The sequence below is a fragment of the Schizosaccharomyces cryophilus genome (assembly GCF_000004155.1).
Source record: "Schizosaccharomyces cryophilus OY26 unplaced genomic scaffold supercont4.6, whole genome shotgun sequence".
Taxonomy (NCBI): Eukaryota; Fungi; Ascomycota; class Schizosaccharomycetes; order Schizosaccharomycetales; family Schizosaccharomycetaceae; genus Schizosaccharomyces; species Schizosaccharomyces cryophilus.
Window position 1 is genome coordinate 419,843 of NW_013185629.1, and position 18,900 is coordinate 438,742.

The 18,900-nt window shown below is 37.3% G+C and overlaps 8 protein-coding genes across 8 annotated transcripts; 3 read left to right on the plus strand and 5 right to left on the minus strand.

Moving 5' to 3' along the window:
* Positions 1 to 64: 64 nt before the first annotated feature.
* SPOG_01060 (histone H4 h4.2) lies at positions 65 to 885 on the plus strand. Its single transcript, XM_013169331.1, has one exon. The coding sequence runs from the start codon at positions 273 to 275 to the stop codon at positions 582 to 584; it is 312 nt and encodes a 103-aa protein (XP_013024785.1). The 5' UTR covers positions 65 to 272; the 3' UTR covers positions 585 to 885.
* SPOG_01061 (pentafunctional aromatic polypeptide Aro1) lies at positions 791 to 5,859 on the minus strand. The gene has a single exon (XM_013169332.1). It carries the CDS (start codon positions 5,790 to 5,792, stop codon positions 1,074 to 1,076), a length of 4,719 nt encoding a protein of 1,572 aa, XP_013024786.1. The 5' UTR covers positions 5,793 to 5,859; the 3' UTR covers positions 791 to 1,073.
* A 179-nt stretch (positions 5,860 to 6,038) lies between these two features.
* SPOG_01062 (translation release factor eRF1) lies at positions 6,039 to 7,806 on the minus strand. The gene has a single exon (XM_013169333.1). The coding sequence runs from the start codon at positions 7,660 to 7,662 to the stop codon at positions 6,361 to 6,363; it is 1,302 nt and encodes a 433-aa protein (XP_013024787.1). The 5' UTR covers positions 7,663 to 7,806; the 3' UTR covers positions 6,039 to 6,360.
* A 958-nt stretch (positions 7,807 to 8,764) lies between these two features.
* SPOG_01063 (GDP-mannose transporter Vrg4) lies at positions 8,765 to 10,469 on the minus strand. The gene has a single exon (XM_013169334.1). The coding sequence runs from the start codon at positions 10,361 to 10,363 to the stop codon at positions 9,323 to 9,325; it is 1,041 nt and encodes a 346-aa protein (XP_013024788.1). The 5' UTR covers positions 10,364 to 10,469; the 3' UTR covers positions 8,765 to 9,322.
* Positions 10,470 to 10,934: 465 nt separating this feature from the next.
* SPOG_01064 (6-phosphofructo-2-kinase) lies at positions 10,935 to 13,890 on the plus strand. Its single transcript, XM_013169335.1, has 5 exons — positions 10,935 to 11,533; positions 11,603 to 11,862; positions 11,918 to 12,082; positions 12,133 to 12,654; positions 12,720 to 13,890. The coding sequence occupies exons 1-5, from the start codon at positions 11,218 to 11,220 to the stop codon at positions 12,882 to 12,884; spliced, it is 1,428 nt and encodes a 475-aa protein (XP_013024789.1). The 5' UTR covers positions 10,935 to 11,217; the 3' UTR covers positions 12,885 to 13,890.
* SPOG_01065 (sister chromatid cohesion protein) lies at positions 12,833 to 13,844 on the minus strand. The gene is made up of 2 exons (XM_013169336.1): positions 13,717 to 13,844; positions 12,833 to 13,641 (listed from the first exon to the last, which is right to left on the minus strand). Exons 1-2 carry the CDS (start codon positions 13,770 to 13,772, stop codon positions 13,092 to 13,094), a joined length of 606 nt encoding a protein of 201 aa, XP_013024790.1. The 5' UTR covers positions 13,773 to 13,844; the 3' UTR covers positions 12,833 to 13,091.
* An 84-nt stretch (positions 13,891 to 13,974) lies between the features above and the next one.
* On the plus strand, positions 13,975 to 18,101 carry SPOG_01066 (transport complex subunit Cog1). Its single transcript, XM_013169337.1, has one exon. The coding sequence runs from the start codon at positions 14,194 to 14,196 to the stop codon at positions 16,279 to 16,281; it is 2,088 nt and encodes a 695-aa protein (XP_013024791.1). The 5' UTR covers positions 13,975 to 14,193; the 3' UTR covers positions 16,282 to 18,101.
* SPOG_01067 (kinesin-like protein Klp8) lies at positions 16,307 to 18,179 on the minus strand. The gene is made up of 2 exons (XM_013169338.1): positions 17,298 to 18,179; positions 16,307 to 17,225 (listed from the first exon to the last, which is right to left on the minus strand). Exons 1-2 carry the CDS (start codon positions 17,928 to 17,930, stop codon positions 16,347 to 16,349), a joined length of 1,512 nt encoding a protein of 503 aa, XP_013024792.1. The 5' UTR covers positions 17,931 to 18,179; the 3' UTR covers positions 16,307 to 16,346.
* Positions 18,180 to 18,900: the final 721 nt, after the last annotated feature.

Sequence of the window (18,900 nt, forward strand, 5' to 3'; positions counted from 1 at the left end):
AGGTCACACATCTTCATCTATTTTGGGGTTAGGGTTTTTGATGAAGAAATTAAACATATATCGAGCGCGTCGCACTTGCATCAACTTGTCAAACACCGTACTTCAACAAAGCATTGAATTGTATAACACAATTTTATAATTGTGTACGCGTTTCTGAAGCAATTGCTTATTCTCCTGTAGTGTATCTTCCTCATTGCCGATTGAGGAACTGGTATTCATTCATCTAATTTTTTTCGATTTATACTCTTTTTTATTTTTCTTTTCGTTGAATCATGTCTGGTCGCGGTAAAGGTGGTAAAGGATTGGGAAAAGGCGGTGCCAAGCGTCACCGTAAGATTCTGCGTGACAACATTCAAGGTATTACCAAGCCTGCTATTCGTCGTCTTGCCCGTCGTGGTGGTGTAAAACGTATTTCTGCTTTGGTCTATGAAGAAACCCGTGCTGTCTTGAAGTTGTTCTTGGAAAGTGTCATTCGTGATGCCGTCACATACACTGAACACGCCAAGCGTAAGACCGTCACTTCCTTGGACGTTGTCTACTCTTTGAAGCGTCAAGGCCGTACCATTTACGGTTTCGGTGGTTAAACAGAAGTTTTCATTCACTTATGGGCGACCTTGCATGGGCATTGCATTAATTTTTTTCTCCTTTTGTTCTACCTTCTTTTCTGTATACCGCCGTTTTATTTCTTTTCTGACTCGTTTAATGTGATTTGTTGTATTCATTTTGTATATCCGTGTTTTTCTGAACCTACCGAAGACATGACTTGTACATTATTGTTTATTTGCAAGAGGCCGGTAAGAAGCATGAATGCAATGATGAAAGATTTCCGATTCTAATCCGGTAATAATTTATTCAAAACAATTAATATATACCTACATTTTTTGCATTTTATTCATCTTGAGTCGTAGCTCGTAACAAGTTGTAAATCCGTTTTTCAGCGACTGCTTTCTGTGTGAATTGTTCTAATGAATAGATCCACTATATTAAAATACCAACACAAAGTATCCTACATTCTTTCAAATTTTGTTGTAGATTCCAAAACTGTTTTATTCGATGTACGGCAATTTGTCTATTTACTCAATAACTTTCTTATATACTGGAATAAAAGGAGCATTCAAGCCGGTCCACATTTGGAAAGACGCAAGTCCTTGACGTACCAATACCTCTAGACCACTGGAACAACGCCATCCATGCTCAGAAGCAACTGCCATCAAAGGAGTGTGCAATGGCTTGTAGGCCATATCCAAAAATATAGATTGCTTATCGCCAGTGGCAATCAACGTCTTCACCAAACGATCCACTCCTTCGGGAAGTGCAATATCAGCAGGAACTGTAGAAATGGCCGAAGCAATGGAGACACCCTTTATTTCTTCAGGCGTTACCTTATCGGCATCCAGTACCTTAATATTGTATTCAGGAGGGAATACGTTCTGAACCGCGTATGAGTTGGTTACCGTGCGGTTCACAAGATAAATATCCGAAACACCCAAATGATGCAATGTGTAAACAGCAGCCCGACTTGTGCCACCTGCTCCAATTACTAAAGCACTGGATCCAACCAAAGACATTCCATCCAGGGCAGCAGTAAAAGTATCATAGATACCACGCCAGTCGGTGTTGTCTCCCCGAAGACACAGCTTCCCATCCTTCACGGTAGGAATGATTGTGTTGACAGCGCCAAAGAATCTAGCCTCGTGGCTCAATTCGTCCATATATCGCATGATGGGCAGTTTATAAGGGATAGTGACATTTGCTCCACCAAAATCAGGGCTGTGAAGTACACTTTCCACTTCCTCAACAGAGTTTGTTTCGTAAGCTTGATAAGTATGAGGAAGACCCAACAAACCATATGCAGTATTGTGAAGGACAGGTGAACGTGAATGTGAAATTGGTTTCCCGAACACGTAGAACTTTTGAGGAACAATTTCGCCAATCAAAGCCAAAGCCTCATGCAATTGCTTTACACTCAACTGACCTGGAGCAGCTTTAGATGGCAAGTCAGGATGGGTAACAGGAGTTAAAAACTTGTTAAAAATTCTGGAAAGCTGTCCTTTGCTTCCCATATTAATCGCAATCAAGGGAATCTTCATAGTACGAGTTACAGAATTACGGAAATTCTCAAGCTCTAAATTATCGTTGAAGGTTTTGGCGGTACCAACAAGCTTAATAATATCAGCAAACGAAGATGCCAATTCAATTTTTTGCATCCATTCATGAGGTCTAGCCCAAGACCAAGTACCAGAAACGTCGTGCCAAGACATAAGTAGCTTAGTGTTTCTCTTGCTTTCATAAATCTTGGTTATAGATTCGATGCTCCAGCCTAATTCGACATCAACAAAATTGATACCGTAACGAATAGCTGATAGAACTAATTCAAGGGCTTCTGATTCCTTATCATCAGGGAACAAACCACCCTGTTTCTTTGTGCGAACAGTAAAGATAATGGGCAAACGAGTGTGGCACCGAAGCAAAGCAACCTGTTCTGCGACAAAGTCAAGGGTGGGAACTCCATTCTTAGCCTTAGGATCCTTCAAGTGATCAACCCGAATTTCAATGGCATCACAACCCAGACTCACCTCATTTAACAAAGGAAGAGCTTGTTCAACATTAGGGAAGTTCAAAGTCAAAAATGTAGAACGATTCTTTTCCGTAAGCTGCTGCAAGGATCGTGTTTTACCAGTAATAACTTCCAAAAATCTGGACATCGAGGATTCGATTTTTTCCTCTACAACTCTCTCGTCTAAAACTGGACTGATAAAATAGTGTGAGCGGCATTGACGGTACCATTGATGGCGCCGACCGTAAACATCACGAATGTTTTCTTGATCTTTGTAAGCAGGACGGGTGATATCTTTTGAAAGATAGGAAACAATGTGATCAAGATTTCTATGAACATGTAAAACAATGCCCCCGTCTTTTACATAATTTTCAAGTAACTTGCGTGACTCGCTCATTTCAATAACACCACCACCACTTGCGGCAACAAAACCATGAGGACGTTCTCGAATGAATTCACGAAGCAATTTGTGCTCTTCATGACGAAAAGCATCCCATCCCAACTTGAATACAACTTCCGTGATAGGCATAGCCAAATGATCCTCTAACAATTCATCCAAGTCGACAAATTCCATATCAAGCTGTTTCGAAATGATCTTGCCAATCGTAGTTTTACCGGCTCCACGCATACCAATCAATATGATAGAAGCATTTTTATTAATCACAGCACCCTGTTGTTCATTACCGATGGTAGAACCATGCAATGAAACTCTAAAAGAATTGCGTAAAGCATCCCACCAAGAAGGCCAGGTTTTCTCAACACAAGCTTTATCAATAACAACGGTAGGCGAAGGTGCAAGAATAGCTAATAAGCTAAAGGCCATGGCAACTCGATGGTCGTCATAAGTATAAACACCACCTTCAGGAGAATTTAATGTCTTATAATCTTTGCCAAAAATGTAGATACCATCTTCTAACTCACCGGCGCGCACACCAAATTTCGACAGTTCATGAACCATTGCGGCAATACGATTACATTCTTTGACTCTTTGGTTGCCAATACCGGTAATACGAGTAATGGCATCACCCTCGGCATTCGAAGCTACTGCGGCTACGACGGAAGCGGTCAAAAAGGCGTCAGTCATGGTTTCCATATCAACACTTTCAAGTGGCTTCAATTTACCCTTAGGAGGACCTTGAACGGTTGTACTAGTTGCTGTTTGTTCAACCAAGCAACCCATAGGCTTAAGCACATCTCTAGCAAAACGAGAATCACCTTGCAATGAAGAACTACCAATATTGGGAATAGTACACTTAGTGCCGGTAAGAGCAGCAATGGCCAGAGGATAGGTAGCAGAGCTGGCGTCACTTTCAATTTCGTAGTTAGAAGGACTCTGGTAATTCGCTTGAGGAATATGGTAAGTGTTCTCTTCAGTAGAAGATTTCTGGACATTGATACCAAAAGAAGCCATCATGGCAATAGTCATGTCAATATACAGTTGCGAAATTGGTTTACCACCAACTAACTTAAGTGTGACTGGTTCAGATGCATATGGAGCACACATAAGAATGGAAGAAACATATTGAGAGGAAACTGTAGCAGCTAGTTCAATAACACCACCCTTTAAGCCACTTTCCGAAGACATAGAAAGAGGCAAGGAGCCTTCCTTTTCAAGATATTTAACAGTACAACCGTTGTTCCGTAAGGCATCGACTAAAGGACCAATTGGACGAACTTTCATTCGATGATTACCAGTAAGAACGACACCATGTTCATTATTCTTAGTTGGAACAAGTGCAGAGACACCAGTCAGGAAACGAGCAGCAGTACCAGCATTACCTAAATAAAGAGCATCTTTAGGAGGGCTCATTTTACCGCCACTACCTTCTACAACAAGAGTTTCGCCATTATCTTCCCATGAAAACTTGGCTGCTCCAAGGGATTCCAAAGCTGACATCATGAATTGAGTATCATCAGAGTGAAGCATATTTGTAAGGCGGCAAGTACCTTGTGACAAAGCAGCCAACACAAGAGCACGATTAGAAATAGACTTAGAACCAGGTGGAGTAACTACAACGTCGAGAGAATGTTCAGTAAAAGTACCAACTTTCACGTCAGAAGATAGAACAAAACGGATATCGTCATCGGAAACTACAGTGGCATGCTTTTCGTAAGTCTCACCAATAGCCTTCAAAATTACAACTCGCTTTTTGGATCCTTGATTCTTTTTATCAACGGCCATGGTCAAAATGAGATTCTCAACGGGGCAATCTTTAAAACCTGCATATTTCTTAATTTTAGGGTCATTAACGCTTACGGGCAAGCCATAAGAGACAAGGCATTTAGCCAATCTTCCAACAGCATTAGGTTTCAAAACACCCAAATGTCTTGCAAGTTCTACCTCCTTAATCATACCAATTGCAACACATTCACCATGGAGAATCTGAGGGTACAAAATAGCTTCATATGCATGTCCGATACTATGGCCGAAATTTAGTAAGTTACGAAGACCACCCTCACGTTCATCGAGAGTTACAACTTCGCATTTTGTGCGGATGGAAGAAAGAATGATCTTTTGAAGCAAGTTTTTGATTTTGAAATACTTGTACTCTCCAGAAACAGCGGGCTTGTGAATTTCTTCCATGAGGATAGAAGAATTGTTTTCTAGTAACTGAAAATCTTTCTCATTCCACATGGCAGCAGTTTTAATAATTTCTGCTAAGCCATTGATTACTTGACGAGGAGATAATGTGTGCAAAACGAGTAAATCCACATAGACTCTCAAAGGTTGCCAAAAAGCGCCAATTAAATTCTTTCCGAGAGGGGCATCAATACCAGTTTTACCGCCAATAGAAGAGTCTACCATTGCAAGCAGAGTAGTAGGCATTTGAACAAAACGAATACCACGCATAAAAGTCGCAGCGACGTATCCAACTAAATCACCAATAACACCACCACCCATAGCAATTAATAATGTGTCTCTAGTGCAAGATTGAGAAAGCATCCAATCCTCAATTTCAGCTTTCATCGCGCGACACTTGGATGACTCCCCAGGAGGAATGATGTAGCTCAAAAATCTCGATTCGGCTCCATTCTTTTTGATAGTATTCCTAAACGTACGCTCAAAAGGTTCCAAGTGATGAGGTGCAATGTTAGAATCCGTAATTACAATATACGTTGACGACTGGAATTCCTTCAGAATTTCTGTAGCGACATATTCGTTTAAACCGAAACCAACCTTTACGGTCTCCTTGCCAAGGATAGGGACCGTAATCATATCTAATTCACTTGACATATTGCAAGTAGAAAGCCTTTACGGCAAGAGTCTCACTTTCTCGGTCTAAGAATGTGGTAGCGGTTTGGGTATATTACACGCGACATTCTCACTTTCTCATAGCAACCATGTTTACAAAATCGTTGCGCTTCACAATCTGAATATGAAAATTAATAAAACTGTAAACTCATTGAAAGCTGGTGAATTATGAATTTAAGTAAATTTATAAGTACCAGGACTACCAAATTAGTTTGAATCTTCAGTACATCGGCTTGAATCTTAGAAAAATTGGATGCATTCTAGCGTTAGAACTATGACCATAGATACAATGAAACGCTCTAAAGCGTTTCTTATGAACAGTAAAATAAGTAATTGATTTATACTCAAAGTAAAGCAAGAGTATGTTATAATAATGAGTCGATACTACCGCAAATTTTAGACCGAAAAACCTTGCAATTGCCAGAAACCATAAATAGATAGCAATTATGAAACCTTTCGAAGTGAAAAAGAATGTATTTTAGAGAACAAATAAGTATGGAAAAGGATAGGAAATACAAAAGTAAATCTAAGTAAATTATTAGATTTTAATTTACTCAGAATCGGAGTAAAATTCATCAGATTCTGGATCAAGCATTGAGAGATCGAGTTGGTAACGCATAATGGCACCAATGCCACCGAAACCCTTAACGAACTGCATACCCTCTTGAGAGCGATCAGAAACGAATTCCAAATTCGCACCATAATCCTTATAGTGCTCGGCAAGCCACTCAGACAATGCCATTGTGTTAACCAACTCCATTTCGGCACCAGTTTCTTTATCAAGCAAATATGAGTTGGTCTTGTCGTTTTCTTCTTGTTCTTTGGTCATGTAATTAACTACAGTATTGCCCTCAGAGTTTTTAAACTCGTAGCGCGTCATGTCAAGGTCGGCATAAATAAGAAGGATTTCGACAGCACCTTCCTGTAAAGCATTCATAGTATCGACAACACCAAAGCAATACTTGCCAGTATCCAAACTAATTTCATCAAAGAACTTTTGAATAATCTTTTTCTCTTGAACAAATTTCACGTTAGCTAAGGTATCAGCTGACAATTCAATAGCTTGGTTGAAACCGGCTTCACCACCGTAGGAAACATCAACAGTCCTGATGATTTTTGCTTGTAGTCTATAGTCAAACAAATCACTTTGACCAAGTACAGTCTTGAAATCAGCAGAACCAGCAAGGATAAGGCCAGCGACATTGGCCTTGTCATCTGTGATAAAATGTTGAACAGCATTTTCGGCAACCTTACGAATGTAATTGTGTCGCTTCTCCTCACGAAGACGAGCGAAACGAAGAGCTGATTGACCACCACGACCGTGCTTCTTGGGCAAATCAACGCTAAACTTTTGTAACACCTCGCGAGAACTACCAGAAACCATACCGTAAAGAGTTTGATGACCATCCATAACAATGAAGCCAAAGCGTTGATCAGTCTCCAACAATTCGGCAAGAGCTTCTGTGTGAAATTTGTTATCACACAAATATTGAGAGGTATTAATGGGTTTGAAAGGCTCGAAGTCAATGTTAAGCTTTCTGGTTTTATTGCCTTCCATCATAACTTCACCACAGTAAATAACCAAACCGTTTTCGGGGACCTTATTGTAAAGCTTTAGACGCTCACGAGTCGAGGTAATGGCGGACAAGACGGAAAGTCTGTTCACACGAGACTTAATGTTTGAGGCGGTACCATATTCTTCCGCAAGCATGCTGCTAATTCGAGAAATTTGTTCACGAGGAGGAATAATCAATGTAATCATTGAAGTACCATTGCCATGGCAATTGACCAACTGCTTTACCAAGCGGCGAATCTTCCAAATTTGAATTGCTGTTTCTGCTTGTTCGCTCATTTTTCCCTGTATATCAAGATTTTTTTTGCAATCTCTGAATTTTTCTATTTAAATATCACCAAAATTACCAAAGAACCCCAATTATTTAACTAAAAGACCAGGAAATTAAATTTTTGGCCTCAAGGCTGAAATGCTTGGTAGTCGGTAAGTTTCTTTTGCTATTAATTCAAGTGACCGCGCTTTCCTAGTTTACCATCGTTCCGCTTCACAAATCAGCTTTAGCAATTTAGCTTTAGAAACTCTGTTTATCAGTATAACGTAGTATAAAGTTTCTACGCTTTCCTATTTAAGTAGTTATATCATTTTTTTCAACAATACCGTTAATTATTTTCTACGCAGTTTGGAATACTAAGTAACGAAGCATCGCTGTGTAACCCAATTCTGTTATGTTACTGATTTCTTGTTTGGTAAGTAGCAAGAAGGAAGATCTGTGTAATGTTTATTTCATGAATTATGAGGAAAATATGTTATGTTTTATTGTATATAATATATATATATAAATCTAAGAAAAGAAAGACAAAGTTTATAACTTTTGTGGTTTAAACGAGCAGATTTTACTCCTTTAAGAGTTTTTGCGCATATAGGTTTTTACTGTTGTACTTAGAGTCTTCGAATTAGCGGTTTATTGCATTCAGTAAACATAAAATAAAAGATAATTGATGAAAAAAACATGACTACAGCTAGCCAGGTTTGATTATTACTACGACACGGTTACCAAGCGTTGTGCTGAGATTCTCCAAAGGTAGGAAACCATTGAATAAGGTATTGCAAAAGTAAATAAATTGAAAAAATTAAGATATTTGGTTTTATTCATGTTGGTAGCTTTTGCATGTGAACCAACTTATTGGTATCTATTACAAAAATGCATGCTCGTGGGATCATTTTCTTGAGAAATAATTTAGTATGGACAACTTATGTTTTTTTTTAAATATTTTTAGTTCAAAAAATTTTACGAATTCCTTTTTATGTTAATGGAATCTACTGAAAAATTGTGTTTACTTGATCACTTACAAACAAACAAGGTAAACAGACACGATCGACTATTCAGCCATTAAGTTTCATCAAAATTTATGAGAGAATTGTAAATTAAAAAGAAATAAACATCAAGTCTTAGTTCAGTTACCTTTCGGAATTTGGATTAGTTCATACTTTATGCTGGTACCTTTACTCGAAAAATTTATTGAGACAAGTATAAAACGATGTTCAACTAATCAAAAGGCGCTTCCAAGTCAACCTAAATGACGCTTTATGCGTATGGATTTGAAACTCGATATTTCCTATAATCCGTTTTCTCTTCCGTTATTGAAGCTCAACCACAAGAGATTCCTAGATCATAGTCAGTCATGAAATTCAAATGCTAGTCACTCAAGTACGACTTAGTTGTACTTAACCGTAATTTAAAATGCTACAAGTTATGGACTTCTGATAATCAAATAGAATCTGATTTTTTCAGTTATTGTTTCTATAATAAGTTTGTTCGTTTAACACATTGTGCTAAGGGAACGAGCTATTTCATATATCAAAAGAGAAAAAAAATGTAATAATCATACAAGCAGCTTTTGTTCCTAGAGTAAACGACCATCCTGGATGTGTAGACAGCGAAATAAGTGCAAGTCTTCAACTAAATGATACACAATATGATTTACAAGTCAAATCAAAATTAGGACTTGCTCATACTATCACGAATACTTTGGGAACTGGCACTTACAGGGTTGTTGGTCATGGGAAGTACAGTAGCGCTTTCCTTTTTGCGCTGTTGCTGAGCCTTTGCAACGGCGTAGACAATACCAGAGATAAATCCCAAAAAGATAGCGCTGACAGAGCCGAAAGTGACAGGAGCATTAAAAAACAATAAACCAGCAATTGCCAAAGGTAACTTATTGAGGGCACCAACCATACTATAAGTAGTCGAGGAAGTGACTCGAACACACCAAGCAGAAGTATAAGAAATGCCGACCGATGAAACACCACTAATTGCCATGGCGATCAAAACATTGTATTTAGAGTCAGGAGGAAAGTTTTTAGCAATGTTTTCAGCACTCCAGTTTTCCGTGAAGAGAGTGCAAACGACTAGAATTGGAATACTAAGAAGATTATTATAGAACATGGTGTCAAAGTCACGGAAGTTTGTGAGCTTAATGCGCTTACGCATGGTAAGAACAAAAGCCGCATTGGTTATGCAGTTCAAAAACATCCAAGAGTAACCGGAGTTCAAGGAAGTGTATCCAGAAGTAGCAGAGGATTGAATATCTGCCCAAGCGGCCACAACAGAGGACAGAACCATCAAACCAAAGGAAAACAAAGTTAGGGCAGAAACATGACCGCCAAACCAAAGCACTTCACCATAGGCAATAACAATGATGGTCAAGTTTTTGAAAATAGTATATACAGGAACAGATAAATACTGTAAGGCTTTGGAGGAAGTGTAGATCATAGCTACAAGCAAAAACGAGATAGGGAACCAAAACTTTGCCTCACGAAAATCAAAATCGCGGTAGGTGATTATTTTGAAATTTTTCAAAACCCGAATTGTAAGGACACAGATTAGGGATTGTACGGTCAACAGCAGAAAGTTCATGTTATACCCAGGACTAGACAAGACATATTTGTTTGTCATCGTCATTAAAATAGATGCCATGCAATAAGAAGCCACCGGAAGAGTCGGTGATTTACTTATACGATTCGCAATGTTTGCATCCATTTTTAATTTAGTGTTGCAATTGAATGGCTCCGATTAAGTCAGATACTTGCAGTTCTGAGCTCTGTACAGAGTAAAACCTCAACAACTTAAATGGCGCCTCACCCTTACCTAAAAGCAATTTGACGATATCATTACAGTGCGAGACGATCAGGACTAATTTATGAAGATTGCAGAGACGAGAATAGAATAACATAATTCTTTTGATTTTCAGAAAAGAATGTATGCTGCTCTTTTCTAGCTGAAAAATCTTTCATTTTTCAAAGCGGACTGTACACCGATAGCGCAAACATGTTCATTGAAATTACTGGAGAGCATCACTCACTTGCATTATTTTCTTGTAGCCGTTTTGGTTGAATACGCTTTGTTTTTAATATTTCGTTTGTTTTTGTTTACAAAACACCTTTTTATTGATTCCTTTTAGTCTGCTTTATTGTTATTTGAGTATTTATTTTTTGGGTTTGTTACTTTTCAATAGAGCATGGAACTCCCCTATTTAGTTTACTGAGAGAAGGTTCAGATATGCTAAACCCATACCTTACTATGTCACTGTTAACTGGATTTCGATTGTATACTTCACCACCACCCTGCTCCATCATCGTGTAGGCTTTCTATCACTTTTCTGTCTGAAGTCACAGTTTACTTAAATCTTTAGAGCCTTGCAGTTTGTAATTGGCAAATTGGTTTTTAAAAAAACCAAGCATTGAACGTAATTGGAAGCTGCACGTTGCGAAAGTAAACATTACAAGAATATCTGTTTGCTTGCTGTGAATACCCTTTTATTTGTTATTAAAAGAATTGAACTTGAAATCACTTCGTTTCGGTGAGAGCCTTTTCCCTAACCATTATTTTGCAAGATGTCGCGAAGAAGTTCTGTTACTATTGAGCAGGCTATAAACCCAAATATGTTGAGGTTCCGCTCGCAACAAATGCAAGAAAAAGAGGACAAGAAGTTTGGTGGTGTACAAGCATACAGCACGGAAAGTGGAATGCTGTTCCACGCAGGTAAACTTGTTATCATCATGTCTGGTTTACCGGCCAGAGGAAAATCCAACATTGCTGTATCTATAGACCGATATCTGAAATGGCTTGGATTCCATTGTCAATTCTACAGTCTCGCAAAGTATATGGATGAACAATCAAAAGACGTTGGAAGCTTACGAGCTCCTTCTGGTATGTGTTTTATATTATGATTTTTTTAAGACTTTTTTTGGAACATGGTAACTAACCAGCTTGCGTTAGCATCCTTCTCGAAGAGTCTTCTGGCACTTTACAGAGATAATACCATTCAGCAGTGTTTACGAGATTTAGAAAACTTTCTTTCGAGAGAAAAAGGCCAAGTCGCTATTTATGATGCTACGAACGGTACGAGAGAAACAAGGAAAGATTTATATGATCGATTTAAAAGCCTTGGTTTTAATGTTTTGTTTATCGAAAGTATATGCGACGAAGAAAACGTAGTTCGTGCCAACATTCAGGAGGCTATCCGTGTCTCACAAGAGGTATGAAAAGTTTAAATCCTTTGTTTTTTCTTCTATTTTTATTAATGATGGTTAGTTCAAAAACTGGGACTTAAAATCAGCCGAGGCTGAATATTGTAGACGTATAGATCTTTTAAAAATGAATTATGAACCTATTGATGAAAAAGAATATTCTTATGTTAAAATGATTAACTTTTCGGAGACGCTCATAACCAACCGAACGAATCAAGGATACTTATTGGTACGTTGTTTTGGTATTTGTTCTCTCTTAAAACTCTACTAATGGCTCAGTCACGTATTATATTTCTGTTAATGAATATTACCCTTACGAGAAATCGGGTATTCTTGGTATCGAAAGCTTCTATGAGACCACTCTTATCCCAAGAATCTGAGGATGATGAGGCGAACCGTAAGTTCATGGAATACCTTGTTCAGCAGTTTAAGCATTTGTTTCCTTCGATTTCTTTTAAAAATCTTGTTGTGATGTCGAGCTTGGAAGACTCTACAATGAACCCTTTTCGAGATTTGGGGTCTCGAGCATTCTCACGTTCAAATCTGTCACCTCTAGTAATGGATTGGTTTGGTAATGATTATGAGAAACTTCGTGCTGCTTTTGGAAAGGATGAATATGATTTATTTATGAGAGACCCGTATAGGTGTAGGGTGAAAGAACGGGAATCGTTTTATGACCTTGCAGTCCGCTTGGAACCATTAATTTTGGAAATTGCTAGAGAAGCTCGTGACGTAGTTATTGTTGGATCGAAAAGTTTGGTCCGTGTACTTTATGGATACTATATGAATGTTCCAGCTGGGGTGTGTATTTTTTAATTCATTATATATATATTCTTTATTTTTTTGTGCTGACCATGAATGTATAGGACATACCTTTTCTTTCTTTGCTACCTACAGCAATTTTCGAGTTTATTGACAACAGTACCGGCATGCAAGTTAATGAGTATGAGCTAGATGCTAAAGAAGCTCATGATTACGACACTGCTAATGAAGATTTTATTGGTAAATATAACACGCCTCCTCCCGTATAGGGAAAATAATAATATCGTACAATATGGCCAGCTGTTCGCAGTTATAGGTTTCTAAAAATAACAACTACGACTATAAGATTATCGATCAATATTACCAAAGAAGCACTGAGACGGGAATTATTGTTTGCTAATCAATTAACCAAAAAATTGCTCTATATAAGTTAGGAAGTTATTTAATTTACACATTCATTAGGAGCGAAAAAAAAATTAGATACATGTAGACATCATGCTGTTCAAAACATTTAAAAGTTGCTCGTTTTCACATGCTGCGGCAACACGCTCCTTATCATTCAACTGCTTATTGACTTGCAATTCACTTGCATGCGTTCCCTTTTTAACTTTTACGTCCACGTGGAAACGAGGTGGAAGACAGCGTTCTAAACGCACACGGATGCACAATCCAATTAATGTGCACATAGAACAGTGGGGAATAGTAGGAGTGATATGTACAATAACTGCAGAATTCCCATCTACATTATCGTAAACTTCAATATCTTCCAACTTCACAACTGACAGTTGAGCCAAAGTTAAAGGGTGTTCAGGATCATTAATTTTCGCTAACAAATCAAAAATTTCTTGCGCATCAACTGCATCGCGAATCTTCTCAACATTTTCAAGCTCGTCACTTATATCCCATAACCATCCTTCATTACCTTTTAAGAACAGATTCTCTTCTTCTTCTTGTGCTCTTGTAGGAAGTTGGCTCAAAGCCTTCACTTCAGGATTTTCGTTTTGCAATGTAGCGCTCATTGAAAAACTTATTGAATCAATTAATTCAATCAATAACAGCTAAAACCACCACCGATACAGAACACTGTTCAGATTAACGTACACCTGCACATGGATATATATATATATATATAGTCTCCTCTCTCCAGAGTTTGCCATCTCGTTTGACTTCGTAAAAAGTATAGTGTGGTTTGGTAGCTGTATGTAATACCTAACAACGAAGCATTGTCATATATACTAAAGCAATTTTAACAAAGTGCTAAAATATTATGTAAACACATTATACGCGTTAGAATGCGAAAAAGTATTTTTTCGAAAAATGTTATAGCTTGTTAAACCAATAAACTTGGAAAGTGCACGAGCAACTCTTGGTAAACAACCCTTGAACTATAGTTATAAGTGTTCAATGATTTAATTAAAGCTAATGAAACCATTTATGAAGTAAAAATAGAAAAAGAAACAGTCTGGAAATTACTTATCAATTTGACGACGCGTTTCATCGAGTATTGAAGAACTTGGAAACCTTGGAACAAAACCGGAAAAGCCTTTCGTCCCATTGTCTTGTGGTACTGATATTTTAATGGCGGATTTGAGCGCTTCATCACACAAAAATACAGATTGGAAAGAGGTGTTTCGGACGCATAGCATCTCGCAAACCATACAATTGGAAAAGTTTATTCAACAGCAGGTAGAAGAGAAAAGCAGAGAGCTTCAGCAAAATGTATGCTTGAATTATCAAAGCTTCTTAAAAGCTGCTGACAGTATATCTCAAATCCAATCTAGCCTGTTGACTGTTGTAAATGATGTTCATCAACTCCAGTCTCACACGAATGAACGCAAAGTAGTAGCTGCTGCTGACGTTTTTTCCAAATTATCTTCACTGGAGATATCTGATAATGAAGCTTGTTTGAGGCGTTTTGTAAAGAGATTCTGTCATACGGTTTTACCATATACTTTTCAGCTACTTCATGACAAAGAGTATCTATTATCCGTTCGTCTATTCCTTTTTTGTGATGTTCTAATCCAACGCATCCCTAAAGGTGATAAGGATTTGAGTAAACTTATCCATAAGTATGATGCTTGCATTCACTACTATGTGGAACTGTTAAGTCAACTCTCTAAAACTGATTCGCTGAATCAAGACAAAATAATTGCATCCTTTACTTTACTCAAAAATTTCTCCCTAGAAGATGCTTTAAATGCCTTTTTAGATGTTCGCTTTGCAATCGTCATGAGCATGACGGATACATTGCAATTTTGTTTGGAGTTTGTAAACACCAGTATCCTCGTTAAAAACATGTTTCCTAATCATATAAATCAGATCATCAGCTCAATTCGTGAGCATACGTTTTTGTCCAGCAAGTCACTTCGCAAAGACCTTTGCCTTACAGATGACTTGTGTACTCGCTACTTGCTTCCTCAAGATCTAAATTTTGTTCCACAATGGGATACTTCATTTGATGTTGATTTGACGAAGGTCTTGGAACAATGGAGAAATCGTGTATACTCACATGCCGAGAATATTAAAAAGCCCTTTTTTCAAGAAGACATAGACCTTGACAACTTAAAATCTATGTATGATTCACTTTCAAAAAGTACCCCTGTTACTCAAATGGATGATCTCCAAGATTTATGGAAATCATTATTGTGCCCACATTTCGTGAACTCTTTACAGAAAGTAATCAATGATCTTGAGTATCACAATTCTAAAGTTTCTGTTTTGATAGAGGTGATTCTAACAAGTTCACCTCAATTTGAACACGATGTCTGGAACTTAGCAGGCGAGCTAAACTTATCATCATTTCAATCCTATTTTTTACAAGCTTGCGGAATGAAGGATGACATACAATCTTTTCATCAACAACTTTCATCTTTTAATAGTTCTGTGAAAAGGATTGTCTATTCTTTGGAAAGTTTTGACTCTTACGAAAATACCCTATTGCCGTTTAGTACAACAAATCTGAAATCTATATTATACAACAAAGTACAAGACTTGTCAGAAGACATTATTCGCAAACTTGAGAAAATATCCGAAGAAATATTATTTTCCAAGTCAATAGAAAATAAAGATTTTCTGTTGGCAAAAGCAATCAAACTTGTTAGACTTATAGGACTGTGTGATGCTATTCCTAACTTCACTTCGTTTGATTCTTTTCGTGAAAAAATAATAAACGCTTTAGCAGAGGAAATAGTGAACAAATCTTTAGAGGGATATCCAACTAGCTTTAATGAAGAGTTGAGGACGCTGGACGGAGACAGTTCTGAAAATACGTTTCTTCCTTTGCGGGCAACTTATACTGTTTTGATGAACACAGTTGATAGATTGGAGTCTATAGGAATCGATATAGCCACCGAAACCTTAAAAAAGCGGTTAGTATCGACCTTGAGTGTTTCAATGCTTAATGTTTTTAAAGACATTTCTTTCTTGTCTCTAAGTAATGTTCAAAAGCAAAAGGTAATATTTGATTATGAACTAATGAAGCATTTATATAATAAGTGCGGGAATGAAGTGCAAGTTGAAGAATCGTCCGTTGTATTTGAACTGCAATCCGAAGAAAATAAGGAAGATACATCACTAATTGACATAGGTGCAATTAGCACTGAAGCGGAAAATTATGTGATGAGGATCAGGTCATTCTTTACTATATTATTTCCTAATAGATTTTAACGCTAATATTTTGTGATCTTTTTTACATCCTTTTCTTTCATATATGTTTATTTAATTAAGACTAATTAATCTAACAAAGAATCGTGTCTCAGGCTTTCTTCTTCAATATTTCGAAGTTTTGGAGTATTAAAATCATGGGGAGACACTACGATTGCTTCAAAATCATTAGCCAACAATTTCACATCTTTTTCAAAACTATTAAACTCTGCTTGAACCATCTCGTTGAAAGATTTTTGTGACACAGAATCAGATTTCTTCGAAAAGTTCAAATCCACTGGGTTGAGATATGCATCAACAGCCAAGCAAAGATGATTTTTCAGCGCAGTATTTTGTGATTCAAGGCTTCGTATCCTTCCTTCGTACTCTGTCTTTAAATCCTCAATAATTGCTAACAGCTTTTTGCTGTGTTCTTCATGTCGTTTCATTTGAACTCTGTCAGACTCCAAAGTAGAAAGAATTGTATCAAATTCATTCTCATTAGAATCAGCATAACTTTTCTTTACGTTTAAGATAGAGATATTCTTAATTTTTCTGGCTGCTTCCGCATATCTCAGAGTTGAGAATGTATCGTCAAAATCGCATGGCGACACACAAGCCAACATAACGGTCCTGCAATTCCCTCCTAAAGCGTCTCGTAGCAGACGAGTAAGGAGTGAATCATTATAAGGAATCATGAGATCGTTTTTTTTGCTAGTAAGGGACGCAATGACTCGGTTCAATACAGATAAAGAGTTGTTATTAGCGGCGGACTCGCTTGGTGTATCCTTTCCCGATTTTCGGTTAGAGCTTCGGTCAAAACTTCCTAAATCTAAGATTTTTAAGTAAGAATCTTTTTGCATAGAACCTTGCTTGTCAGTTTTCGGGATTTTTTGATGAACTTTAAAAATTATAGCGGTATGACCATAAGACTTTCCATATTGATCTGCTATTGTGGTTTTTCTTGTCTATATGAAGTTAGTTAATACTCAATATTAAAAAAAAAAAAAAAAAAAAACCAAGTAACCCAAGATGCGTACCTTGACCGCTAACCGCAAAAATGCATCAATCTCTTGAGCATTTTCAACTTCAAATTGGGAGAATCCTTGGGAAAAATTATGTGTAGAAGCATCAATTCGGATATCATTTTCTTTGGATTCCTTGGATTCAAGTAAGTCGTATACTGTCTCGTTTAGGACTTCTACTACGGAAATGGAGACGCGAATGACAGCATTCGTTTCTTCTTCGATCCTCTCTATTTCATTAAAAAGAAAAGTTGAAAGTCTCGGGATCAATCCAGCTTGTCCGCGAACACCAATTGTTGAATATGTTTTACCGCTCCCGCTTTGACCATAGGTGAATAGACAGGTGTTGTAGCCCTCCAATGCTGAATGAATTAAATAGGGCCCTATTCTTTGAAAGATAGCTTCTTCTTCAGACGCCTGGCCGTTGGATCCAAAAACGGAAGGGACAAAACACTCATCGAGATGAAATACTCGAGGTCCTCGGACTCTGTGCCTGTGTCTAGAGTTTTCTAATCCTTCGGGAGGGGGTTGTATTATGATTTCTTTTTTTTCTTCATCCACGGTAAGGAGATCGACGGCATTTGTTGATAATTCTCGAAGAGACTTGGGACGAACCCGAACGATTGTTCGAACATTAGCTGTGGACATGTTGGTGAAACGTTACGAAAGAAAGAGATTGCAAGAAAAGAAAGAAAAAAAGAGAGTAAAAAAAGAAGAGTTAAAACTGAAATGAATTACAAATCTCAGAAATAACCAAAAAAGAATGACAAATGTGAGCAAGATGAAATACCCAAGAAATTCAAATTCTGCAAAACCGAAGCAACTAAAAAGAAGGACAAGAAATTAGGATTTTACCATTTGTTTCTACTTAAAAAATGAACCTTTTTTAAATTCTAAGTACAGTGGTCACAAAAACCACTGTATCATACTATCATGCTAACTAGCAAGTAACATGGTTGTATTTTCATGTTCGTTACTTGGTTTCATAAATAGCATTGAAAAGGATCATTTCATTGATTTTTTATGTTATAATCAAGGTTTAAGAATTATTTTTCACTTGTAAATATGTTTTCTAACTGAATGGGTTTCTTCTGTTGAGATTGATTTATGTGAATTTCAATTGTTTCTTGTTTTGCGTGGTATTTATTGCAAGTCGTCGTAAACAAACAAAAAGGAAATAAAGAAAGAGTCTTTTGAGAAGAAAAGATGAAATTGGATCCTTGGATTCGAAAATTCTTAGTACGAAAAAAACTCATTTTGATCATTAAACAGTGAATCCATGATAAAATAACACCCTACAGATATTCTAAAAGAACATAGCAAAAGAAGTTCTATAACGCCATGTCTTTTTGTAGCTGTGCTACAATAGAATCAAAGTACATAGCTGCTCGAGTTTGAAACCAGTAGTGGATTTGTTATTGTTCATTGTCAAGTAGCAAGGATAGTGTCATAATAGCTTTGTTTCCAGAAAATCATTGAATGAGCTTTTCTTTTTTTTTTTTTTTTTTTTTATATAATCCCAATCTCTTTCCTTCTGTATGATTTAGTGTTTAGCAAAAACTACCTCAATGAAAATTGACGCTAGAAGCAATAAAGTGATACTATAACGATAAAACTA

Excerpts from the sequence above, each read along its gene's own strand:
- SPOG_01060 (XM_013169331.1), top strand. The coding sequence starts at position 273 with ATGTCTGGTCGCGGTAAAGGTGGTAAAGGATTGGGAAAAGGCGGTGCC.
- SPOG_01066 (XM_013169337.1), top strand. The coding sequence starts at position 14,194 with ATGGCGGATTTGAGCGCTTCATCACACAAAAATACAGATTGGAAAGAG.
- SPOG_01063 (XM_013169334.1), bottom strand. The coding sequence starts at position 10,363 with ATGGATGCAAACATTGCGAATCGTATAAGTAAATCACCGACTCTTCCG.
- SPOG_01061 (XM_013169332.1), bottom strand. The coding sequence starts at position 5,792 with ATGTCAAGTGAATTAGATATGATTACGGTCCCTATCCTTGGCAAGGAG.
- SPOG_01064 (XM_013169335.1), top strand. The coding sequence starts at position 11,218 with ATGTCGCGAAGAAGTTCTGTTACTATTGAGCAGGCTATAAACCCAAAT. Across the intron at positions 11,534-11,602 it reads AAGCTTACGAGCTCCTTCTG|CATCCTTCTCGAAGAGTCTT; the intron begins GTATGTGTTTTA and ends AGCTTGCGTTAG. Across the intron at positions 12,655-12,719 it reads ATATGAATGTTCCAGCTGGG|GACATACCTTTTCTTTCTTT; the intron begins GTGTGTATTTTT and ends ATGAATGTATAG.
- SPOG_01062 (XM_013169333.1), bottom strand. The coding sequence starts at position 7,662 with ATGAGCGAACAAGCAGAAACAGCAATTCAAATTTGGAAGATTCGCCGC.
- SPOG_01065 (XM_013169336.1), bottom strand. The coding sequence starts at position 13,772 with ATGGCAAACTCTGGAGAGAGGAGACTATATATATATATATATATCCAT. Across the intron at positions 13,642-13,716 it reads ATATATATCCATGTGCAGGT|TTTTTCAATGAGCGCTACAT; the intron begins GTACGTTAATCT and ends TGATTCAATAAG.
- SPOG_01067 (XM_013169338.1), bottom strand. The coding sequence starts at position 17,930 with ATGTCCACAGCTAATGTTCGAACAATCGTTCGGGTTCGTCCCAAGTCT. Across the intron at positions 17,226-17,297 it reads TTTTGCGGTTAGCGGTCAAG|ACAAGAAAAACCACAATAGC; the intron begins GTACGCATCTTG and ends AACTTCATATAG.